Genomic DNA, 18,813 nt, shown 5'->3' on the forward strand with positions numbered 1-18,813 from the left:
CCTTAGTCCAGGGCTTCGCTGGCGGCAGCTGACTTGCGGCTATAGCTGGATGATCCAGGCTTGCTGGTCCAAGTTGTCGCTGGTCAGGGCCTCCTCCCACTGTGTGTGCATAGGGTGTGGCTTAGATTCAGCTAGCTTGGACTGACGTTTGTACACCAGCAACATAGGTAACTTAAAAGGCTGGCCGCACAGTCCATAATGAGTTTCGTGCAAGTAGAGGAAGCGCGCGGAGAGCAAGAGTGCTGATGCGGGCTCAAAGTGACATCCACTCCGTCGCTTCTTAAGCGGTGCAGATCTCGGCTTGCTGTTTTGACAAAGCAAATTGGTGACATGTTTGACTCAATCTTAGTTCTGTTAGCATCGTCAACTTCTTTCTTTTACCTTTCCCTCTCTCCTGCTGCAAAGTACAAGGACAGTGAATTATAGCTCGGGCCAACGTCTTGGTCTCTCCCCTTCCAGCACGAACTCAAAAAGATCTGGACAGGTGCATGCTATAGTGGCATCGAATGTTCAGCACACCGAGTACGCGCTCCCTAGTGCAATAAAGCACCATGAAATTTGCATTTGGCACCAACTTGTTGGTTTGACGTGAACGCCTTATCAACAGCGATATGTGTACAGAGGACATATTACAGGATTAATGGTGCTGGTGTTGTGATCGTATGTAGTGGAGTAAAATTGCTTCGCTCCCTTGGCCATTCAGAACATATTCAACGTGGAGTAGAGAGTGGACCCTTTCAAGTATGTGCATTTTGCAGATCATGTGATCCAGTTGACGCACCCCACGTGGTCATTGATGTGGGCCCTCTCACTTTGGTCCAGAGAGCCGGCGTTGTCGAGAATGTGTCCTGTGAATAAATATGCCCTATGCATAGTAGGGATGTAGGCGGGCCGGACAGGTGCCCAGGGAATCGGATCCCTGGATCCCGCATGTCGATGCAATCACTCTGAAGACCATTTGGTTAAAATGGCAGTAGGCTTTGTGGAAACTCTGCTATATGTGGTAATATGGTAGGGTGCGCATTACAGCTATAATATCATGGCTCTGAAAGAGGTCGAAACGGGAGGTTTTTTTTGTCCTTTCGTTACCCTCTGCAGTCAATAAGCAAGGCGTTCTCGAAATTCTTCTAGCACCAAGGTCAAGGTTTAGAATGTGATATCGGTGGCAAGAGAAAAGGAACCACATCGGTGATTTGAAGGTTTTATTGAAGGATAGGTGAACGCTACGGTCGGTATGCGATGAGCACGGCGAGCGCGATATGCTGTGCTTAGCGTTCACCGACAGAGTTAAGTTTTATTGCAAGGCCATGTTCCAAGAAACAAAAATTTCAGTCCGCCACCTTGGTTCACGTGATTTTGCTGTCGATGGCGCTGCGCTACATTTTGATCTGTGAGCATATCAGGACATCACTGACTGTTCACCCTGCGTTCCTAGGAAGAAGGGTCGTTTTCTGCCAGCTAGTATGGTAGAGAAATTTTGTTCCCACGGAGCACTTCTTTGTGACTCCATCAAAAGCAACGAACGTATGGCTGTTAGGTGAAACACGGAGGGGCTTCTCAATCTCAGTCTCGCGTGGCGATCTGCCATCTCTTGACAGTTCGACAAAAACACAGCAGATCGAACAAAGAGCAGCTTTTAAACGCTGACTTCGGGCAATACCTGTACTCGCGTAACCGAGAAAAGTATCTCGACTTAGTCGGCCCGACCGGAAGGTAACGTAGTCGGATCCGTTCAGGGCTTGCGGAGAAACGGATATGTTTTGTCAGCTGACGTTCGAGGCGTAGCCCGCTAGGCTGCTGAAGGTCCCATTGCTGAGATATGTTTATAGGTGTATCAACACCGTGGAGGTGATGATTCTGACCCCCAGCGCAGCACGTGTCCCATGGCTCTGTCGCTCCATTGAACTTGCTGCCTACGGGTGGGCGTCTGGGCCAGCGCAGCGACGGTACGAGTGAGGCAAATTTGCAAGTGAAACGGAAGCGAATTCTTCTTGCATCACATGTGTCTGTATATAAGCAAAAACATGATTAGCCGTCTAGCTCAGTACCTCTTACGGCTCGGCTAAATCAGAACGAATATGCTAAACAATTTAAAGGCTTCGTTGGTAAACAGCGTGAACGAGCACGAACACATTGATAGAGGGAGACGACATGGGCCTCATTTCTCGTGTCCATGTCTTTTCTGGCGAATTTGAACTAGAAAATCGCCCTAACCCGTCTGGTTGTTTTGTTCTGTTGAAAACAAGCGCTGATACTAGTGAACCGCACACCGCCCCGCTCGGCAGGAATACACTCACGAACAATTCTTAAACATGGATATGAAAACGCACTCGCTTCTTCCACTTTTCCGACGCCATGTAGCGACATCATTTTCTTACTTTAACTTGTACGGGGACGTCAATGTGTAACCTTAGAGTTGAACAAAATGTAAAAAAAAGGCTACCAAAAGTCCTGCGCTTTTGGTCCTGAAACAAGAGTAAGACACTCGAAGCATGAATAGTGGAAGAAAGTGAAAAAAGGAACAGCAGCGAAAAGAGCATTTTCTTTGTCCATCTGTTATTCCCGAGGCTTGTGCAAACCGAGCTGCATCCTTGACCATTCGACACCTTTCCTAACCGGCAAGTGACCAACCGCCAAGCACGTCTATCAGCTTCGGCAGTTTCACTGAAACGCGTGCGCGTGGACAGACAACCTATAACGCATGTGCGCACTCCGGGCGTCTCCACCGCTTGCGCCACCGCGTAGCGTGTCCGAAGAATTATGCGCGAAAACTCACGCGCGCCTGCCCGCCCGCGGTCCGCTCACGGGCGGCCCTCGAGAACGGTCGCGGCCGCGACGCGAATCACCGCGTACGCATCGCGCACGACCGCCAGCAGCTGGCAGCGGGACAACGCAGTCAGATCGGCCGCGCGTAAATTTACATCTTTTTGTCTCCGGACGCGCCCGCCGTTCCCCGTGTAGACATGCGTGTTCCGCTGGGGCAGCTGGTCAAACGTGTTCTCGCATTCGCCTCACTTGTGGGGAACGCGGTGCGAGGCTGCCTCGGAGCGACGCCGCCAATCTCGCGGACATGCGTTTGTTCCGATGTCTGCGCCTACTGTATTTGGGTCATGTAGCTGCCCGTAACACGGAATAAGATTTTCTCGGGACAGATGGTTCAAGCTTACGCCTGTGGAAATGGCTGAAGGCTGGGAATATGCAAATAGCGTTTGCTACCCGTCGAACTGAAGACAAAGAGAATGCTTTTACACAAGTTCATGAAATTCTGAAGTTGCATCGAATATTTGGCGGTGCATTCATGGAGAAGGAAAGCTAAGGCATTCGAGGGTAAAATATTTAATTTATATAGCTTACGGCCCAGACGTGCGTGGCGAGCTATTTCCTCGAAATAGGTCTGAATTGAGTGGGCGCGGCAGGAGTGAAATAGAAAACCGGGATCGCGTGATGGCTGGTATTCCCTTTCAGCTGCGTGAAATATACGCTTGAGTAGAAGTTTTAACACGTCGAAGCATGGCTGACACAGCAGTGTTAATAAGAGAAACATTATTTAACTTTTTTCACCGCGAAACGAGAGAAATCAGCGCTGTCGGAAATTCTAGCGTTCCCGCTGCGTTCATTCGGGAAGGCGGCCAAGGCCTCGGAAGAAAAGCGTCTGGATGGCTTATCGCGATGCTGTAGGAATGCACTTCATTTGTATAGATTTTTTTTTCGCAAGCATGCCGTGTCTGGCCTGCAAAGTTTTTCAGGTTACTTCGAACAAGAAAAGAACGAGTTGGCACACTCTAAACACACATAAGCCTAAACAGGAGTAAAATGAGAGTAAGCTGTTCTCCAGCGCACTCTCTTTTATCGACAGGGCATACTGCCCTAGCCATTGGGCAGATTTCCATCACTTAACTGCCAAATACTCACCCTTGACAACGGAAACTGATTCCCTCTGCAAAACATGCGAAGTTTTAGCAGCTAAGAATATTATAAGCCTTCTCTATTGGCTAACCCGAGGACCTCCAATACCGCGTTTAAAAGCCTCACCTCATTACAAACTACATCGAGCTACCATTCTTTACCGTGAGAATATGCCACCGTTGAAAAGAGTAAGCATTCCATGTAATTAGTGATCATGATCTACTCCGGAACTTGGACAGCATACCCTATCCCTAAAGGAAAGTGCGCTAGAGGAAAGCCTACTGCCTTTTAATGCGATGACAGTTAGGCTGTCGTCATGAAGTTGCTGGTTTCTCCGCAACGGAATTCTATGTAAGATCATAAACAGCGGCAGCGCAAAGCAACACGGACGAAAGAGAGACACGGGAACACACGACAAGCGCTTGTCCAGTTATCTCGTGTCTCTCTTCGTCCTTGTTGCTTCACGCTGCCGCTGTCCATGATGATTCACCAGCTAGCCCGCACGAAGATATAAATTCTCTCTAAGAGGTTACGTGACGCTGTTACGTCACCACAACCTGCACTGATGGGCCGTCCTGATTGCTCGAGAGGGGTCAAGTGACTTTGTGATACCATGATAACCTACCCACTGTGACAGATGCACCCCCAAAATTAAGAAGTTGGCCTCCCCAAAATTCCAAAGGACCTCCGAAACTTTGAAGTTGGCCCACCCAAAAACCGTATTAAGGTGGATTAGTCCGTTGGATTAGTACAGTCGCATACGATAATCTAAAGGAAGGTACTAGAATATTCCAGAAGGTGGCCACCCATCTATACCATACAAGGGCGGGAACCGGCTCCAACCGGAGTTCTGGCGGGAAAATTGCAAGAACATTAGACACTCATTGTAGACACCATGGCAGGCAACCTAAAGGTTATCGCATTCACTTCGTTAAGGATGTGGTTACGAAGGCTTATTCGTGTTTAGAGTATAGTGTTAAACCTTTAACTACTTTTATAGTTTCCCAGCTCTTGAATAATGCTATTTGACTCAAAGCTGAATCGAATCGAACAAAGGTTCGTTTCACTTCACGTTTCAAAAATCAGAATTTTCTCAAACACTGACCGAAAATGGGCAAAATGACGAGGAGAATGGGAGTATTAGAATCCTGGCAATATTTCGTGCTATGCGAGCACGCAGAGGCGCCTTCTTTGCTCCTCCAGATGCTTGTAAGCTGCTACGCTGCCGTTTGCCCGGTTATTCGACATCCTTTTGATTTTACAAGAAGTTCTAACACCGCTTAAAATATATACAAAACAAACTTGTATTACAGCTACTATTTCCCTCAAGCAGAAGCCCGCGGTTGCTTTAGTTAAGCGCTTGCTTCATTTAGCAAGTTTTACAAACCCTGAGATATAACGGATTTTTCCTTTTAGACTTAGCCGTTCACGGAACTCTCAGTTTTCTACACCAATATCGCGGCTCAGCTAGTTGGTTTTCTCTGCCTTGTACAGCAGATCACAGGATGAGTGTGCACAGGAGTACACACATATGGTCTTTCGCTTCGGCGCTTTTGTCTTATCATGTGTATTTGTGCTCTTGTGGACGTCAATTACCTCCGCGCTTCTCCACAAAGTTGATGAGTTTGATTGTCTTGCCGGTTATTCTGATTCAACTTAAGTATTTTCTTCAAATGGCCACTGTGTATGATATCGAATATGCATCCGCTGTGATGAGTTTATGCAACGCGACACTGCCGAGGACAATTAATTTTGAATTTGCATTTTTATTTTTCATCCACGGCGCTTCGCTTACTATTTTGTGTTACGTTTCGCAAACTCAAACCAACGCTGCTTATCTCTATTCCAGGTGGCGTGCAATTAAGGCGTGCGTATCATGAGGGGCCCTTTGTTTCCGTTTTTTTTTAGAAATCGAGGGCTAGAAATGAAGCGCTTTCTCTTGAGGTCGAATTCTGGTACAATTCGGTGATTAAATAATGATTACAATAGTTCGAGCTTTTTCGGCCTATTTTTTTATGCCAAAAATAAGCGACCAGTGGCACACGCTTCTTTTCGGGACATGAAATTATCTCTTTCTGCTCATTGCTTTCTGTAAGCAGTCTAGAAATGACAGCTGGCATTAAAGTGCTCTGCATGACAGGTATGTCTTTTAATGCGACAGCGTTAGTGCTTCATTCAGCAGACCAATCAGCAGTAGCGACGACGGTGGCCGCGGTGGCGTGCGAGAAAATGTGATTGGTCGAAAAGGTACTGACGTAACATGTGGAGGTGTGGATTTGATTTGCGATTAAAACTTCAGCTAATGTTAATATGAGGTCTTAACATGAATCGAACGTCATTGTAACAAGTAGGAATGTAAAGTAAATTAGTTTCGCTGCAAAAAATTGGGGTGAGATGGGAAGCGAGCCCGTATCCCTTGGATCTCCAGTAAGACACGTTACGCGTAGCCCACCGAAAACTTTTTTTCCAGCATGATACAGTGATGCAATGTTCAATGTAAGTGAACTGTGTAAAAACCATTCGGAAAAGAGTATCAAATCAAGACGACGCATAATACGACTCACCTAAGCAACCAAGCACAAGAAAAGAGGAAGTGCAGAGCAGGTCACTAATACGTCATAATACGAACCACCTAAGCGACGAAGCACTAGAAAAAAGTCAGAGCAGAACACATCACTAGAGTAAGTGACATCCCTGTCCGAACTCAGTCTTGGCGTACACTTCATTTTGATTCACAATCATTCTACTTAAGTGGTATTTTGCAGAAACAACAGATTCACAATGTCAGTTCACCGTGCGCTTTTTGCAGAGGCTGTGTAGTTCAATTTACTGCAATATGTAATAAACAAATGGCACTGCACTGAGATATCGTACAGAATGTGGTAGAAAAAAATGTTTTTTTTTGGATGTCTGTTGCATGTTGTATTGCAGAAGAGTATTGCATCTTTGCAATCGATAAAACAATGCCCGGACTAACGCACGTTCGTTCAGCTTGGTTAAAGGGAGCCCTTGTGTGTGTTGTCCAACAGTGCCCACGCATGCGAAGTGATATGCAAATAGTACTATAGTTCGCTGAAAAGACTTATTAACGCTACCGCGTCATGCCTTTAGGGCGGAGCTCAAGTGACCCCCGAATTGTTTTCCCTTGACTAGAGTTGTCTCGCCACGTACAGTCTTTGTCAAAAATATACAGACCAATGGGTTTGCTTCCAGGCTGTGTAGCGCGGCTCTTAAGCATATTAGAGTCTCCTAAGCTTGGGAGGGTTGCTGACTTAAGTTCGTCCCGCCTTCGTGAGATTAGGGTGTATGTGTACGCAAGATGCACAGCTCTGCAGGGCTCAGAAGCAGACCCCTTGGGCTGTATACTTTTGACAAAGACTGTACATTACCATCATCATGTGCAATACTTCTCGTCTATGTTATACCTGCCTGCCATTGCACTTTGAGAAAACATTCAACGGCATAGCGGCCTTATTTCGCAAGCACCTTTTTACCATTGTGCGAAATCTCATGGATGTATGGAATGGCCTGAGACGGGTAACATTTTCTTTGAAGTGTCCTGGTTTCTTCCGGGGCCGCTTAGGCGTAGGCGACTACTCTCTTCAAGTCGTTTTCATTCGGGAACAGTGCGCGCCGAGACACAGAGCATAGACAGTAAGCTAAGGTTATAAGATAGGGTTCGTTAAGACAAGGCTTCTTATGTAAGGCCGCTTGCATAAGGACGGATGTCAGTTTCGCCTTCTCCGAACTGTTGATGGGCGGCTATTGGGAAAGTCGGCGCAAAACGGCATCGGAGCAGGTGGTTATGTGATGTTCTTAGAGGTGGCGCTCGCGGATACATGATGATTATGGGCATCGCCTCAATAGGTGTGTGATGTTAACAGTGACCGTAGTCGGCTCGCAGAGGGGGCAAAGTGGCGCCTCGCTGAAGCCCCATTTTCTCATAAAGTGGGGAGTGAGGGCGAAGCGCGTACTGGATTTGCATTACAGGACCTGTGCGGCTCTGAGGAGACGGTCGAGAAGCGGTTGGTCGAGAGGAGGGATGCATTCCGTGAGGGTGATACGGTGATGTTTGGCCGCATTAAGGGGGGAGGGGGTGGTGATCGGCGTTCGAGGGAACGCAAAAGGGTGATCAATATCACAGGAGCAGAAGTGATGGCTATATGCTTCTTGGTGGGAACAGCCGAAAAAAACCTCGTCTACGTCAGCCTCGTCTACGTTCTGTGTGTTCCTTTCTGTGTCTGCGTTTTGGTTTTTTTCGGCTGTTCCCACCAAGAAGAATGAACCAACTAGCTCAGTTTTCTACTCTTTTAACGTTCATGGCTATATGCGTTCTGCCGTTTTGGTTTTAAGTTGCGCGCCAGCCTCTTTGAATGCTGCTCTATTGCCCGAATTATGAGGACGATACGGACCGGTGTCCAGGTGACTATGGTGCGATCAGCATAATTCTGGCCATCTTGCTGAGTGGTTTGATGGCACGGGCCAAAGAGGTGGCGCGTGATCGAGTGTTAAAGATCTCGAAGACTTAAGTCTTCAAGGTCTCTATCGGTGTAGATACTATCGGTGTAGATGTATCGAGAGTATCGATAGTGGTGCTTGATGTTGCTTAACGATCCGGTCTCCACGTTCTTTCTTAAGTGTATGTGCAAAAATGGGTTGGTTAGCGGCGGTTTTTGCCCATCCTACGTTGGTGCAAGGTGTTACAGTTGTGTAAATGACAGTGCAGGCTGTCCGACGAGGAGTATAAGACGTTGACCGTGCTGTGTAATATGAAGGCCAGTGATGTGGTTTTGGGCAAGGTCATCTGAATGGTCGTGAGCGAAGGCAGGCTTATGTGGTGATGCAACTCTTAGAGCAGGGTGCGCCGCCCAAGGTCCATGTCTTGTGCTTAAAGGGGCACTGAAAGGGGCTCTCAGTAAAGGTGCGGTATTCTTGAGATATTAAAGGATGCCGCTTCGCGAATATTCTCCGGGAAGTAGTTTGTAATGCGTTTTGTAGAAGCTGAGTTATCTGTAGTCAAAATTGGAATTTCAGTGTCTACGCGCATTGCCTTCTCCCCTCGTCACTCTTTGCACGTTCAAAGGTCGGCGCTTCTCCGCCGGCTGCCGACGTGCGCTGGAATTCCCGTGTGTGTGTGTGTGTGTGGGGGGGGGGGGAGCTTTCTGATCCGCCGGACCAGTTGACTGGCCGCGACCGTGACGGCTGCTTGAGGTCTTAAAGAACGTAACAATAGCCATCTCTCAATAGAATTACGCCATTACAGGCGACGGAGGAGGGCGCGAGCATGAATAAGTCGTCGGAAAGGACAAGCAAACTTTTGTGCGTGATTGTAGTTTATCTGCTCAGGGTAGAAGTGAATTGTTTAGCTCAAGTGTTCATGACGGCAAAATGTAGTGATTGAGCGAGTTTATTTTCTCTGCTCAGGAAGTGTTTCACAGCCCCTTTAAGGCCACGATGTTGCGCATTTCAAGTTGGCGCATGTGGTACTTGGCGAGAGAAAAGTAGGGACGCCCGTACGTTATCTTGGAAATGAGGAGAGCTTGTATGAGCCAGCAGGTGATCTCTGGGCCAACGCCACCATTTTTATGTGCAATGCGCTGGATGATGTGGACGAGGTGGCCACCAGTGCGGTCGTGACCCCAATGCTGTCGAAGTTGCGAAGTTGATCTATGCTTTGGGTAGCGAGGGCACGATTATTCACTAATCGGCACGATTGCTCACAGGGATACCGAGGATGCAGATATTATCTTTGTCAGCAGCCTGAAGTTGACTGCCCCACATGCACTTATTCTGTAGATGTGTTAATACTGTAGAAGCTTGGGCAAGTTGGTGCGACATTGTTTTTCAGCAGCGCAGGGGACAAAGGACGAGACAAGTGCACAGACACGGCGCTGATGTCAGCGCCGTGTCTTTGCACTTGTCTCGTCCTTTCTCCCCTGCGCTGCTGAAAAACACTGTAGACGTGTGTGACGAGCTGTGAATTAGGTTGTTCTACCCGAGCTCCCGTCAGACTAGCGGGCAGTGCCGCAGCGGTCAGGTGTCAGCTGCGGTAAAATTTATGTGAATTAATTTCATTGCCACGAGCTATGGGGGCCGGTTGCAACGTGCCATGGTGGCCAGGTTACGATGACATCGCAAGATCACGTGACCTCTTGGTCAATTATTAATTTAACTGCCACCTGGGACGGTGGGCAGTTTGATTACAATCAGGTGGGCAAGTTGTGATGTCACAGTATCACGTGACCTCTCTCGACCAATCAGGGACTTTTGTGACTAAGAAGCCGGAAATTTTTTGTAAGACAAGAACCTAAATGCTATCACATTGATGATCCATTGGCACTGTATGCAGTTTTCATTATAACGGCGACCGCAAGGTTCTTCTAGTATGATAGTGACGATGGATTTTAATGGCGGAATAAGAGCTTTGTCAAAGGGCACTTCGGCACAAGGTGTCATTCCTCTACACAAGGTGGGGTCAATGAGCCATTTTTCAAGCATTCCACCCGACAGAATGCCGAGCACCAGGCCAGGGAAAAACTTGTACGTACCCACTTAATCACCAGTGCCTGCCCGGCGGCGCTGGGGATTGACACCCGCATCTCCTGCATAAGATGCGGATGCTAAAAAAAAAACTAGATGCCCCTGTGGCTTCCAGTATGTGATTCATTAATTAGTGTGCATTATACCGTAATCGTAACATTATTACAGTGCAAAATGCACCGTAGTAACGGAGACAAAATTACTGCGCAGCATTAAAATGTGTTATTACTGAGGGACGACAGCTTAATGCGAGAATGCTGTTGCTAACAGCTCGTCGCAATATAGATTCAACCATCCGGCAAGGACTGGAGACCAGGAGCAAGGTCATTAAACTCTATTTAAAACATCGACAAGGTTGACTGAGTCGTCACGGTTTGAAAGCTTCTTCAGCGTCAAGGGAAGCGTTATACAGCTGTACAACGAAGCGACATAGTGCACAAGACGGCTACCGGCTTCCTATCGTAAGCTTCTGAACAATGGCTACAGTTGTGAAGTAATAGCGGGCATTTCTGGTCGGAAGAGTGTTTTAACGCGAGAGTGTTTAAGGCCACGCTCTCCAGAAAATCCGGCGTCGACGTCAACGCTGTGACCGCAAAATCACAAGCATAGCCCCGGCATGTGGTCCCCAGAGAGCAACCTAGGAGGCAGGTCGGTCACCTGGGTCATGTGACCTTGCGGCGTCGTCACAACCTGCCCACCAGACACTGAGAAAACTGCCCACCGTGGCAGGTGGCAGTTAAATTAATGACTAATTGCTTCGGAAGAGTGACCTGGGCAGCACAAGGCCCCCCGGCGCTATGAGAACCTGCCATCGCAGCGCAATGGCATATCGCTTAATTAACCACTGCACCACAGCGCCAGGAGGGGTACAAGGGCTCCCAGGGATCCATTAAGTAAAGTAGAGAATGAGCGTTTGCCCACGTGGGAATTAACGCACTACGCTTTCGTGTCAAACCTTTCAGACGAAGATTAAGTTCCCCTCCAATTTTCCTTGTTTCTCTTCCATGTACTATTCCTATATTAGAGTTTGTTATATCAAATTTTGTGAATTAAGTCATGCTGACGGTGTCTGTGATTGAAGCATTAGCTAATGGTATCGATGCATTCCATACACTTGGCGCAAATTGTGATGTGAATATCCTTGCCGCGTATTTCAAAGATAGTGTCACTTCATGTAGTGAACGCTTTTTTATGCCATTAACATGGAAAAGAACATTAGTTTTCCTTGGAGGCGAGTGTTCAGGCACTGAAGAGTTCTCCCGATCTTGTTCACATTATTCGGCCTACTAGATAAATGAGGAGCTCCGTGTGAAAACCAAGCCTCCTAAAGACCTGTTCCACAGTGTGTATCTACCAGGTTAACGAAAAACCCCCTAAATTCCATTCCACATCGTGACGGCTCTCGTTCGTAATCCTCTGCTACTTTTAATGAAACAATTAGGGAACCTTTAGTCACTTCTAATGCTTTCAACGCATAATTCCAGCCAGTTTTCACTCGCGATAAGCATGTAGTTCCTTCGTTCTGAAGCACTTACAGAGACAGCTCCATTAATAATATCGGAATTCATATAAAAGGAGTTTAAAACCTCGCGTGCTAAACCTGTATGCAAAAAGTGTGGCGGACCAGACGGCATCCCGAACTCGCCCTTTTCCAGTGTTCCCTGTGAACGTCACTCTATAGATCTCACTACTGCGTTTAATAAATCACTAGCCTCCGGCATTGTCCCTTTATCCTAGAGGATGACCAAGGTCCTTCCATAACGCAAGTCAGGTAATAAGCAACACCTCTCTAGGTACCGGCCTATCTATAACACCTTCATACCCAGCAATTCTGCAAAAAAAGTATTTTTCAACTGGGAAGACATTATGAAAGCAATGTTTTTATATATTTAGGAATTCACTACCGCAGTCAATATGCCAACAATTCTCCCTTCGGCAGGTTTGTATTTTTTTGCTATTGAGGTTTGTGCTATCGTCAAAAACGTTGCCCATTGGTTTTTTATGCCAGTCTTAACTGCTCGCTGCGAGTGACGGAAAAACGTTAAAAGAAAGATTTTAATGCGCATCGGGAGACTGGAACATTACCTTCAATATTTCCACATCGGTGCCTTACAATATTCGAATGATTAAATTTTTTTCTCGAAGAATGGTGGATATGATTCATGCATAATCTGGAACATGTAATTTTCAAACAGTATATTGTTGTAGCGGCGGGTGCCGCCCAGGTACACGAACTGCTAGCAACCAAAACCATCCCGGTTTATTGCCACATACAGTCATATATATACACATAGCGACACTGGTGCCTCTGGCGGCAGGTGATCCCCAAACCGAAACCGAAACCACATATACAACATATTCCCTTCGTTATAAAAAAAACAGCTACATGGGTTAGTGATTTAGTAGTGGTAGTACGTTAGTGCTCTTTTACAGAATTATATTTACAGTAACAACATTGCGCTTGTCTTATGCACTTAATACAACAATATAAAACAAAAAGAGGAAAACAAGATACAACTCCATTTATGTCCATATTTCACAACGTCAGCAAACTCAACACTCGTGCAGATTGTGACAAGTTCATGTGCACTGCAAAACGTGTCTTTTTGTACTTAGTGTCCATAGCGGTCTGGAGGTCGTCTATTCCTTGATGGCTGTATCCTACGCTGAGGTCCCGATGCTTCTGAGAAACCACTGGCGGCAGGCGAAGTCTCTTCCGGCTCACAGCCGGTCACTGGTGACATAGGCGGCTGCTTCGCAGCAGCCACAGCTGAAGTTCCGGTTGGCGCTTCTGAAACGGGTCTCTCCAAGGTAGGCGGTGAGCTGCTTTCCCTAGCGGTGTCATTTGTCTCTTCCGGCTCACAGCCGGTCACTGGTGGCATAGGCGGCTGCTTCGCAGCAGCCACCGCTGAAGTTCCGGTTGGCGCTTCTGAAACGGGTCTCTCCAAGGTAGGCGGTGAGCTGCTTTCCCTAGCGGTGTCATTTGTATCACTCCTTTCCCCCCACCCACAGATAGATGCAGAAGCTCGTGGCATCCTTGACAACTTTGAAGCGTTCCACGTTTTTCCATCATCAAGTTGGAAGGACGATTGCCCCTGCTTTCTTATTACCTTTCTTGGGCGGCTAAAAGCCAGGTCACCTTTAAAAGCAGTTTGTCTGCGTACTCGTACAAGGTCACCAACATTCACTTTGGTTTCCCTTGCGGCCCTGCGAGCGTCTGTGTATAGTTTACTGGATTGCTGCTTTTGCTTCACCCGCTCGCGTAGTCGGTGGAGCTCTGAAGTAGGGTCGGTTGCAAATATTGCTGACGGATACCCAACGACATCGAGCCGAGTCCTTGGTAGACGTCCATGCAGGAGAAGTGCTGGAGCAACTGCAGTTGTGGCATGCGGCGTACAACGGTAAATGCCCAAGTATTCTGTTACCGTCTGGCGTAAGGGACGCTGCTCGAGTGTAGCCACTTGAACAAAGCTTTTAAAAACTCTGTTGAACCGTTCTACCTGTCCGTTTGCTTGCGGGTAGTATACGGACGAATGCCACAAGCGGATGCCGCGATCCTGCAGAAAAGCTTGGAACTCTCGAGATGAAAACTGTGGCCCGTTATCGCAAACAATTTCCTCTGGGTAACCTTCACGTGCGAACACTGACACCAAGAAGCCTGTTACTGTGCGTATTGTGGCTTAGTTGCAAAAGTATACTTCGGGCCACTTAGAAAAGTAGTCGACCAGCGTGATCGCATATCGACAATCGTGTGGTGCTCTCTCAAATGGGCCAACAATGTCCATGCCAAGCTTTAGCCACGGTTCCTTTGGTAAGGGGACCGGGTTCAACGGTGCAGCCATAACCTTCGTGCTCTTGTCCGCTGCCTGGCATATACTACACGTTTGAATAGAGCTAATATACTACACGTTTGAATAGCTAGCTCGACTTGCCTGTCCATGGCTCGCCACCAAAATGTTTCTCGCAGACGTGCTTTCATTCGTACAATTCCAGGGTGAGCCTCATGAGCAGCGGTAATTATCCGCGCTGTACGTGATGCGGGAACCACAAGGCGTTCGCCACGCAAAATTAAATTGTCCACCACTGACAGTTCATCGCGAAGTTTTAGGAAAGGTTGAAGCTCACCCGGCAGAGATTTTTGCGCAGGCCAGGACGATTCAATGTAGGCCTTGATTCGTTGCAGTGTGCTGTCTTCCGACTGGGCCTGTTCAAACTCTTCCCTGGTGATGCAAGAAGATATAAGGGCAACTGATACAGTTTCATCTGGTAAAGTCTCTTCTTCCTGAGGAGGTGACGCAGGGAGGCGAGAGAGCGCATCTGCTACTCGATTTTGCGAACCCTTCCGGTACTTTACTGTATAGTTGTACTGCAGTAGGCGCTCCGCCCACCGTGCTATCCGCAGAGGACGCCTTCCTGGCCCTTGAGTAGACAGCAATGCGACCAAGGCTTGATGGTCAGTGAGCAACGTGAAATGGCGTCCCCACAAGTAAACATGCCAGTTCTCGCACGCCCAAACACACGCAAGCGCTTCGCGTTCTCCTACTGAATATCTCCTCTCTGCAGATGAAAGCGCTCGAGAAGCAAAGGCGACAGTGTGTAGTTTCTCTCCCTCCACCTGTTGGAGAACCGCTCCAAGCCCACAGTCTGAAGCGTCAGTGGAAAACAACAACTGGAAGAGATGCATCGAACATCCGCAGGACTATGTTGGACGCAAGTGCCTCTTTGGTCTTTCGAAAACTGGAGTCTACCTCGCCAGACCAAACAAATGGTTGCCCCTTTCGAAGCAGAACGCGCATCGGTTCAACCATATCGGCAAAGTTGGGAACGAACATAGAATAGTATTCGACCAGTCCCAGGAACGATCGAAGGCTGGCTGTATTGGTGGGTGCCGGTGTATCCTTGATGGAAGCAACCTTTTCCTCCAGCGGAACAATACCACTTGCTGTGATCCTGTGACCCAAAAATGAAAGTTCCTGCGTATCGAAGATACATTTGCTGTTCAGTTTGAGTCCTGCCTCTTTAATGCGTTGAAGTACTGCTGCAAGGTTATCTATGTGCTCCTGCCGGCCCCTCCCGAAGACTCCTTGCAAGACTTTGGACATCATACTCTGAAATGCAGAAGGCGCGGAAGCCAGTCCGAAGCACACTCGTTTAGAACGAAAGAGGCCTTCGTGAGTTATAAATGCGGTCAAATCGCGACTCGCAGGGTGAAGCATGACCTGGTGGTAAGCTGATGCGAGGTCTAGCTTAGAAAAATTTGTAGCCCCCACTAAACTATGCAATAACTCTTCTGTATGAGGAAGGGGAAAGATGTCTATTACGACAACTTTGTTTGCTTGTCGAAGGTCTACACAGAGGCGAATACCTCCCTCTTTTTTCTTAACGACCACAATGGGTGACACCCATTCAGATGCCTCCACCCTCTCTATCACGTCCAGATTTTCCAACCGATGGAGCTCTTCCGAGACCAATGGTCGTAGCGAGAGCGGAAGGCGCCGAAGTTTGGATTGCACTGGCTGCACCGTGGATCGCGTTTTGACGTGATGCACAAAACATTTCGCGAGGCCAAGGCCTGGATCGAAAAGAGATCCAAACTCGCCAACTAATTCCTTTGGGAGGTTAATATCCTGCACGGCTTTCGTCGGGTCAGGGCGCTGTTCCCTTCGAGAATTAGAAGTTAGCGTCGTTTCAAGGCATTGCAGAGATGACCCATCAATCTGTAGACCGAAGGCCTTGATGGCATCGATACCCAAGAGTGAGGTGCCTTGTTCTACGACGTGGAAAAGAAGGCTTGTTGTGCTAGCTTTGTACGTAACGTCAGCGAAGAAACAGCCACGAACCGGAATTGGCTGTTTTGAATAGTCCAGTAACCGAACAGTCGGGGCCAAAAGTACTTGGCCTTCAAAATACTGCTTAAAAAGATCGTGTGCAACAATGGAAACTGACGACCCAGAATCTACAAGGAAAGTTATGTCCGCACGGTCAATCGAAACTGTGACGTGAACAGCGGAGCGAGCGGCCGTCGTCACAGCCAGAATGCTCAAAACTTCCTCGCTAGGAGAGTCTTGGCTGTCTACCTCACGCACCGGAGCGGAGCCTCGTTTCTGGCAAACAGAGCGCAAGTGACCCATGACACCGCAATGGTGACATCGCTTGCTTTTGGCTGGACAGCGAACTGATGCTGCATTGTGCTGGGATGAACCGCAGCGGTAACAATGAGACTGGCGGTTGTGCGACCACTTAGAGCTCTCGTCGGATTCTGGTGTACGCGTAGGCGTATTTTCACGAGTATTTATGCGTCCAACATCTACAGAAGGAAATTCTTGCAGATCATTGTACGCCTGCTCAAACTGCCTTGCCAGTAGTACTGCTCTAGCGAACGAGAGAGACGATCCTTCAAGCAGAAGACGCTCGCGCAAGCTCCGAGACGAAATACCAGCAACGAACTGGTCACGCAGCGAATCTTCTTCGACAGGAAAAGAGCATGTAGCAGAAAGCTCCCGCAATGCAGTGATGCACTCATTCACTGATTCACCAGCTTGCTGAACTCGCCTACTGAAACGATGCCGTTCGGCAACAACATTGCTTGTTGCCGAAAAATGCGCATGCAGAGCGGCGACTGCGATATCGTACGACGATACTTCAGTCCTTGTGTCGCCTGTGCCCTTGCTATCTTCCGACGTTTTCTCAGTAGCAGTTTGCTCACCGAGCTTGACGTTGTCCAACGATGGAAGTGGTAATGTGTAAAATATGCGCTGACCTTCTACGCCGAGGCTGTGAAGAAGTAGTGCTTTGCGACGATCCGGCGTGCAGTCAGAGGCCCCCGAAGCAAGCACGTAGTTCTCGAAGATGCGGAACCATTGCGGCCACGCAACAGCAGGTCGACCAGGCACAGGCAGGAACGGGGGCGGCGGCGCGAGTCCAGAAATGCTCATGGCGCCGGAAAGCAAGCGGCGAAAATCACTCCCCCCGACATGATCCTATCCTCGTCGCCAATGTTGTAGCGGCGGGTGCCGCCCAAGTACACGAACTGCTAGCAACCAAAACCATCCCGGTTTATTGCCACATACAGTCAAATATATACACATAGCGACACTGGTGCCTCTGGCGGCAGGTGATCCCCAAACCGAAACCGAAACCACATATACAACATATATATGGAATTTTATGGCTCAAAGGAAATTACACTTAAAATTCAGCGTGGATTCGGAGTGAATTTAGCATAACAACACAACTGATCAAGTTCACGCATGACATACCAAATAACTTGGATAACCTCAAATTAATGCCATGTTTACAGATACTCGCAAGACTTTTGATACAGTAATAAATTCAAAATTTTTTAGCCAATTGAACGCCGTTCTTAACAATCCTGCATTGGTGAAACGGATTGCGAGTTTTCTATCTCATCGTTCTTAATTTGTATGATTTATCTTAGTTAATTCTTCTGTAGTAGGTGTATCAACAGGCGCCCCTAAAAGATCGGTCGTCGGTCATCTCATTTTACTTGATATTGCCGCGAATATTTGCAGTGTTCGTTTTGCAAATGTGCCGCCACACCACCTTATCGCTTTCTTTGCGACGCAAGACGCGACTACATTTATCTCGATTGATCGCAGCCAGGCATAGCTGATTCTACGTTGTTCCGGAATGTTCTAGTAACTTTGCACGCTTTATCTCGAAAGTTCGCTATCAGCTTTAAATTGAGCACGGCCGACAGCGGCGGGCATTCTGTTCGACGACCGCCGAGCACGCTTGTCGCTTCGCCGCCGCCGAGTGATTAAGTCCATTTTGGGTGCAAGTCAGCCCAATAAAGTTTTCTTTTAGAAGACCCTTTCGTCCGTCTTCATCGCTGCTCCGACTGCCGTCACCACTACGTGACATCCGGTGGAGGTGCGGGGTGGCCTTCCATGTTCCGGACGCCCCCTTCAAGTCGTGAAGCCAGCCCTCAGCGATTCGCACCCGAGGACAAGCCAGCAGCTCAGCGAGCCAGCCGACGTCTCCAGGGAGAGGAGCCTGAGTTCGGGAAACTGCCGGACCGCACCAGACAGCGAAAAGACGCTGCTACGGGCACCGCAACCTCGCCGAAGATGTCGACACCGATCATACTACAGCAGCCGCGGGTGCCGCCAACTTTCAATGGATCCTTAGGCGAAGACCCTGAAGAATGGTTGGATGAATTTGAGCGCGTGGCGTCATTCAACAAGTGGGATGATGCGGCCAAAATTGGACACGTGTTCTTCTCATCGGATGGCTCCTCATGCACGTGGTACGAAAACTACGAGTCGTCCCTTACGACATGGGAGCTATTCAAGAGAGAACTATTGAAGGTATTCACCAGTGTCGTGAGGAAAGAAAGCCGAACGA

At 48.2% G+C, this 18,813-nt stretch overlaps 2 protein-coding genes across 2 annotated transcripts in view; both read right to left on the reverse strand.

Moving 5' to 3' along the window:
• LOC144099402 (sulfotransferase 1C2-like) overlaps positions 1-18,813 on the reverse strand; it is a 74,916-nt gene that overhangs the window by 45,794 nt on the left and 10,309 nt on the right. The gene's annotated exons all lie outside the window — the stretch shown is intronic.
• LOC144097929 (uncharacterized) lies at positions 40-17,396 on the reverse strand. The gene is made up of 2 exons (XM_077630527.1): positions 16,752-17,396; positions 40-99 (listed from the first exon to the last, which is right to left on the reverse strand). Exons 1-2 carry the CDS (start codon positions 17,379-17,381, stop codon positions 40-42), a joined length of 690 nt encoding a protein of 229 aa, XP_077486653.1. The 5' UTR covers positions 17,382-17,396.

The sequence above is a fragment of the Amblyomma americanum genome, chromosome 7, assembly GCF_052857255.1.
Source record: "Amblyomma americanum isolate KBUSLIRL-KWMA chromosome 7, ASM5285725v1, whole genome shotgun sequence".
Lineage (NCBI taxonomy): Eukaryota > Metazoa > Arthropoda > Arachnida > Ixodida > Ixodidae > Amblyomma > Amblyomma americanum.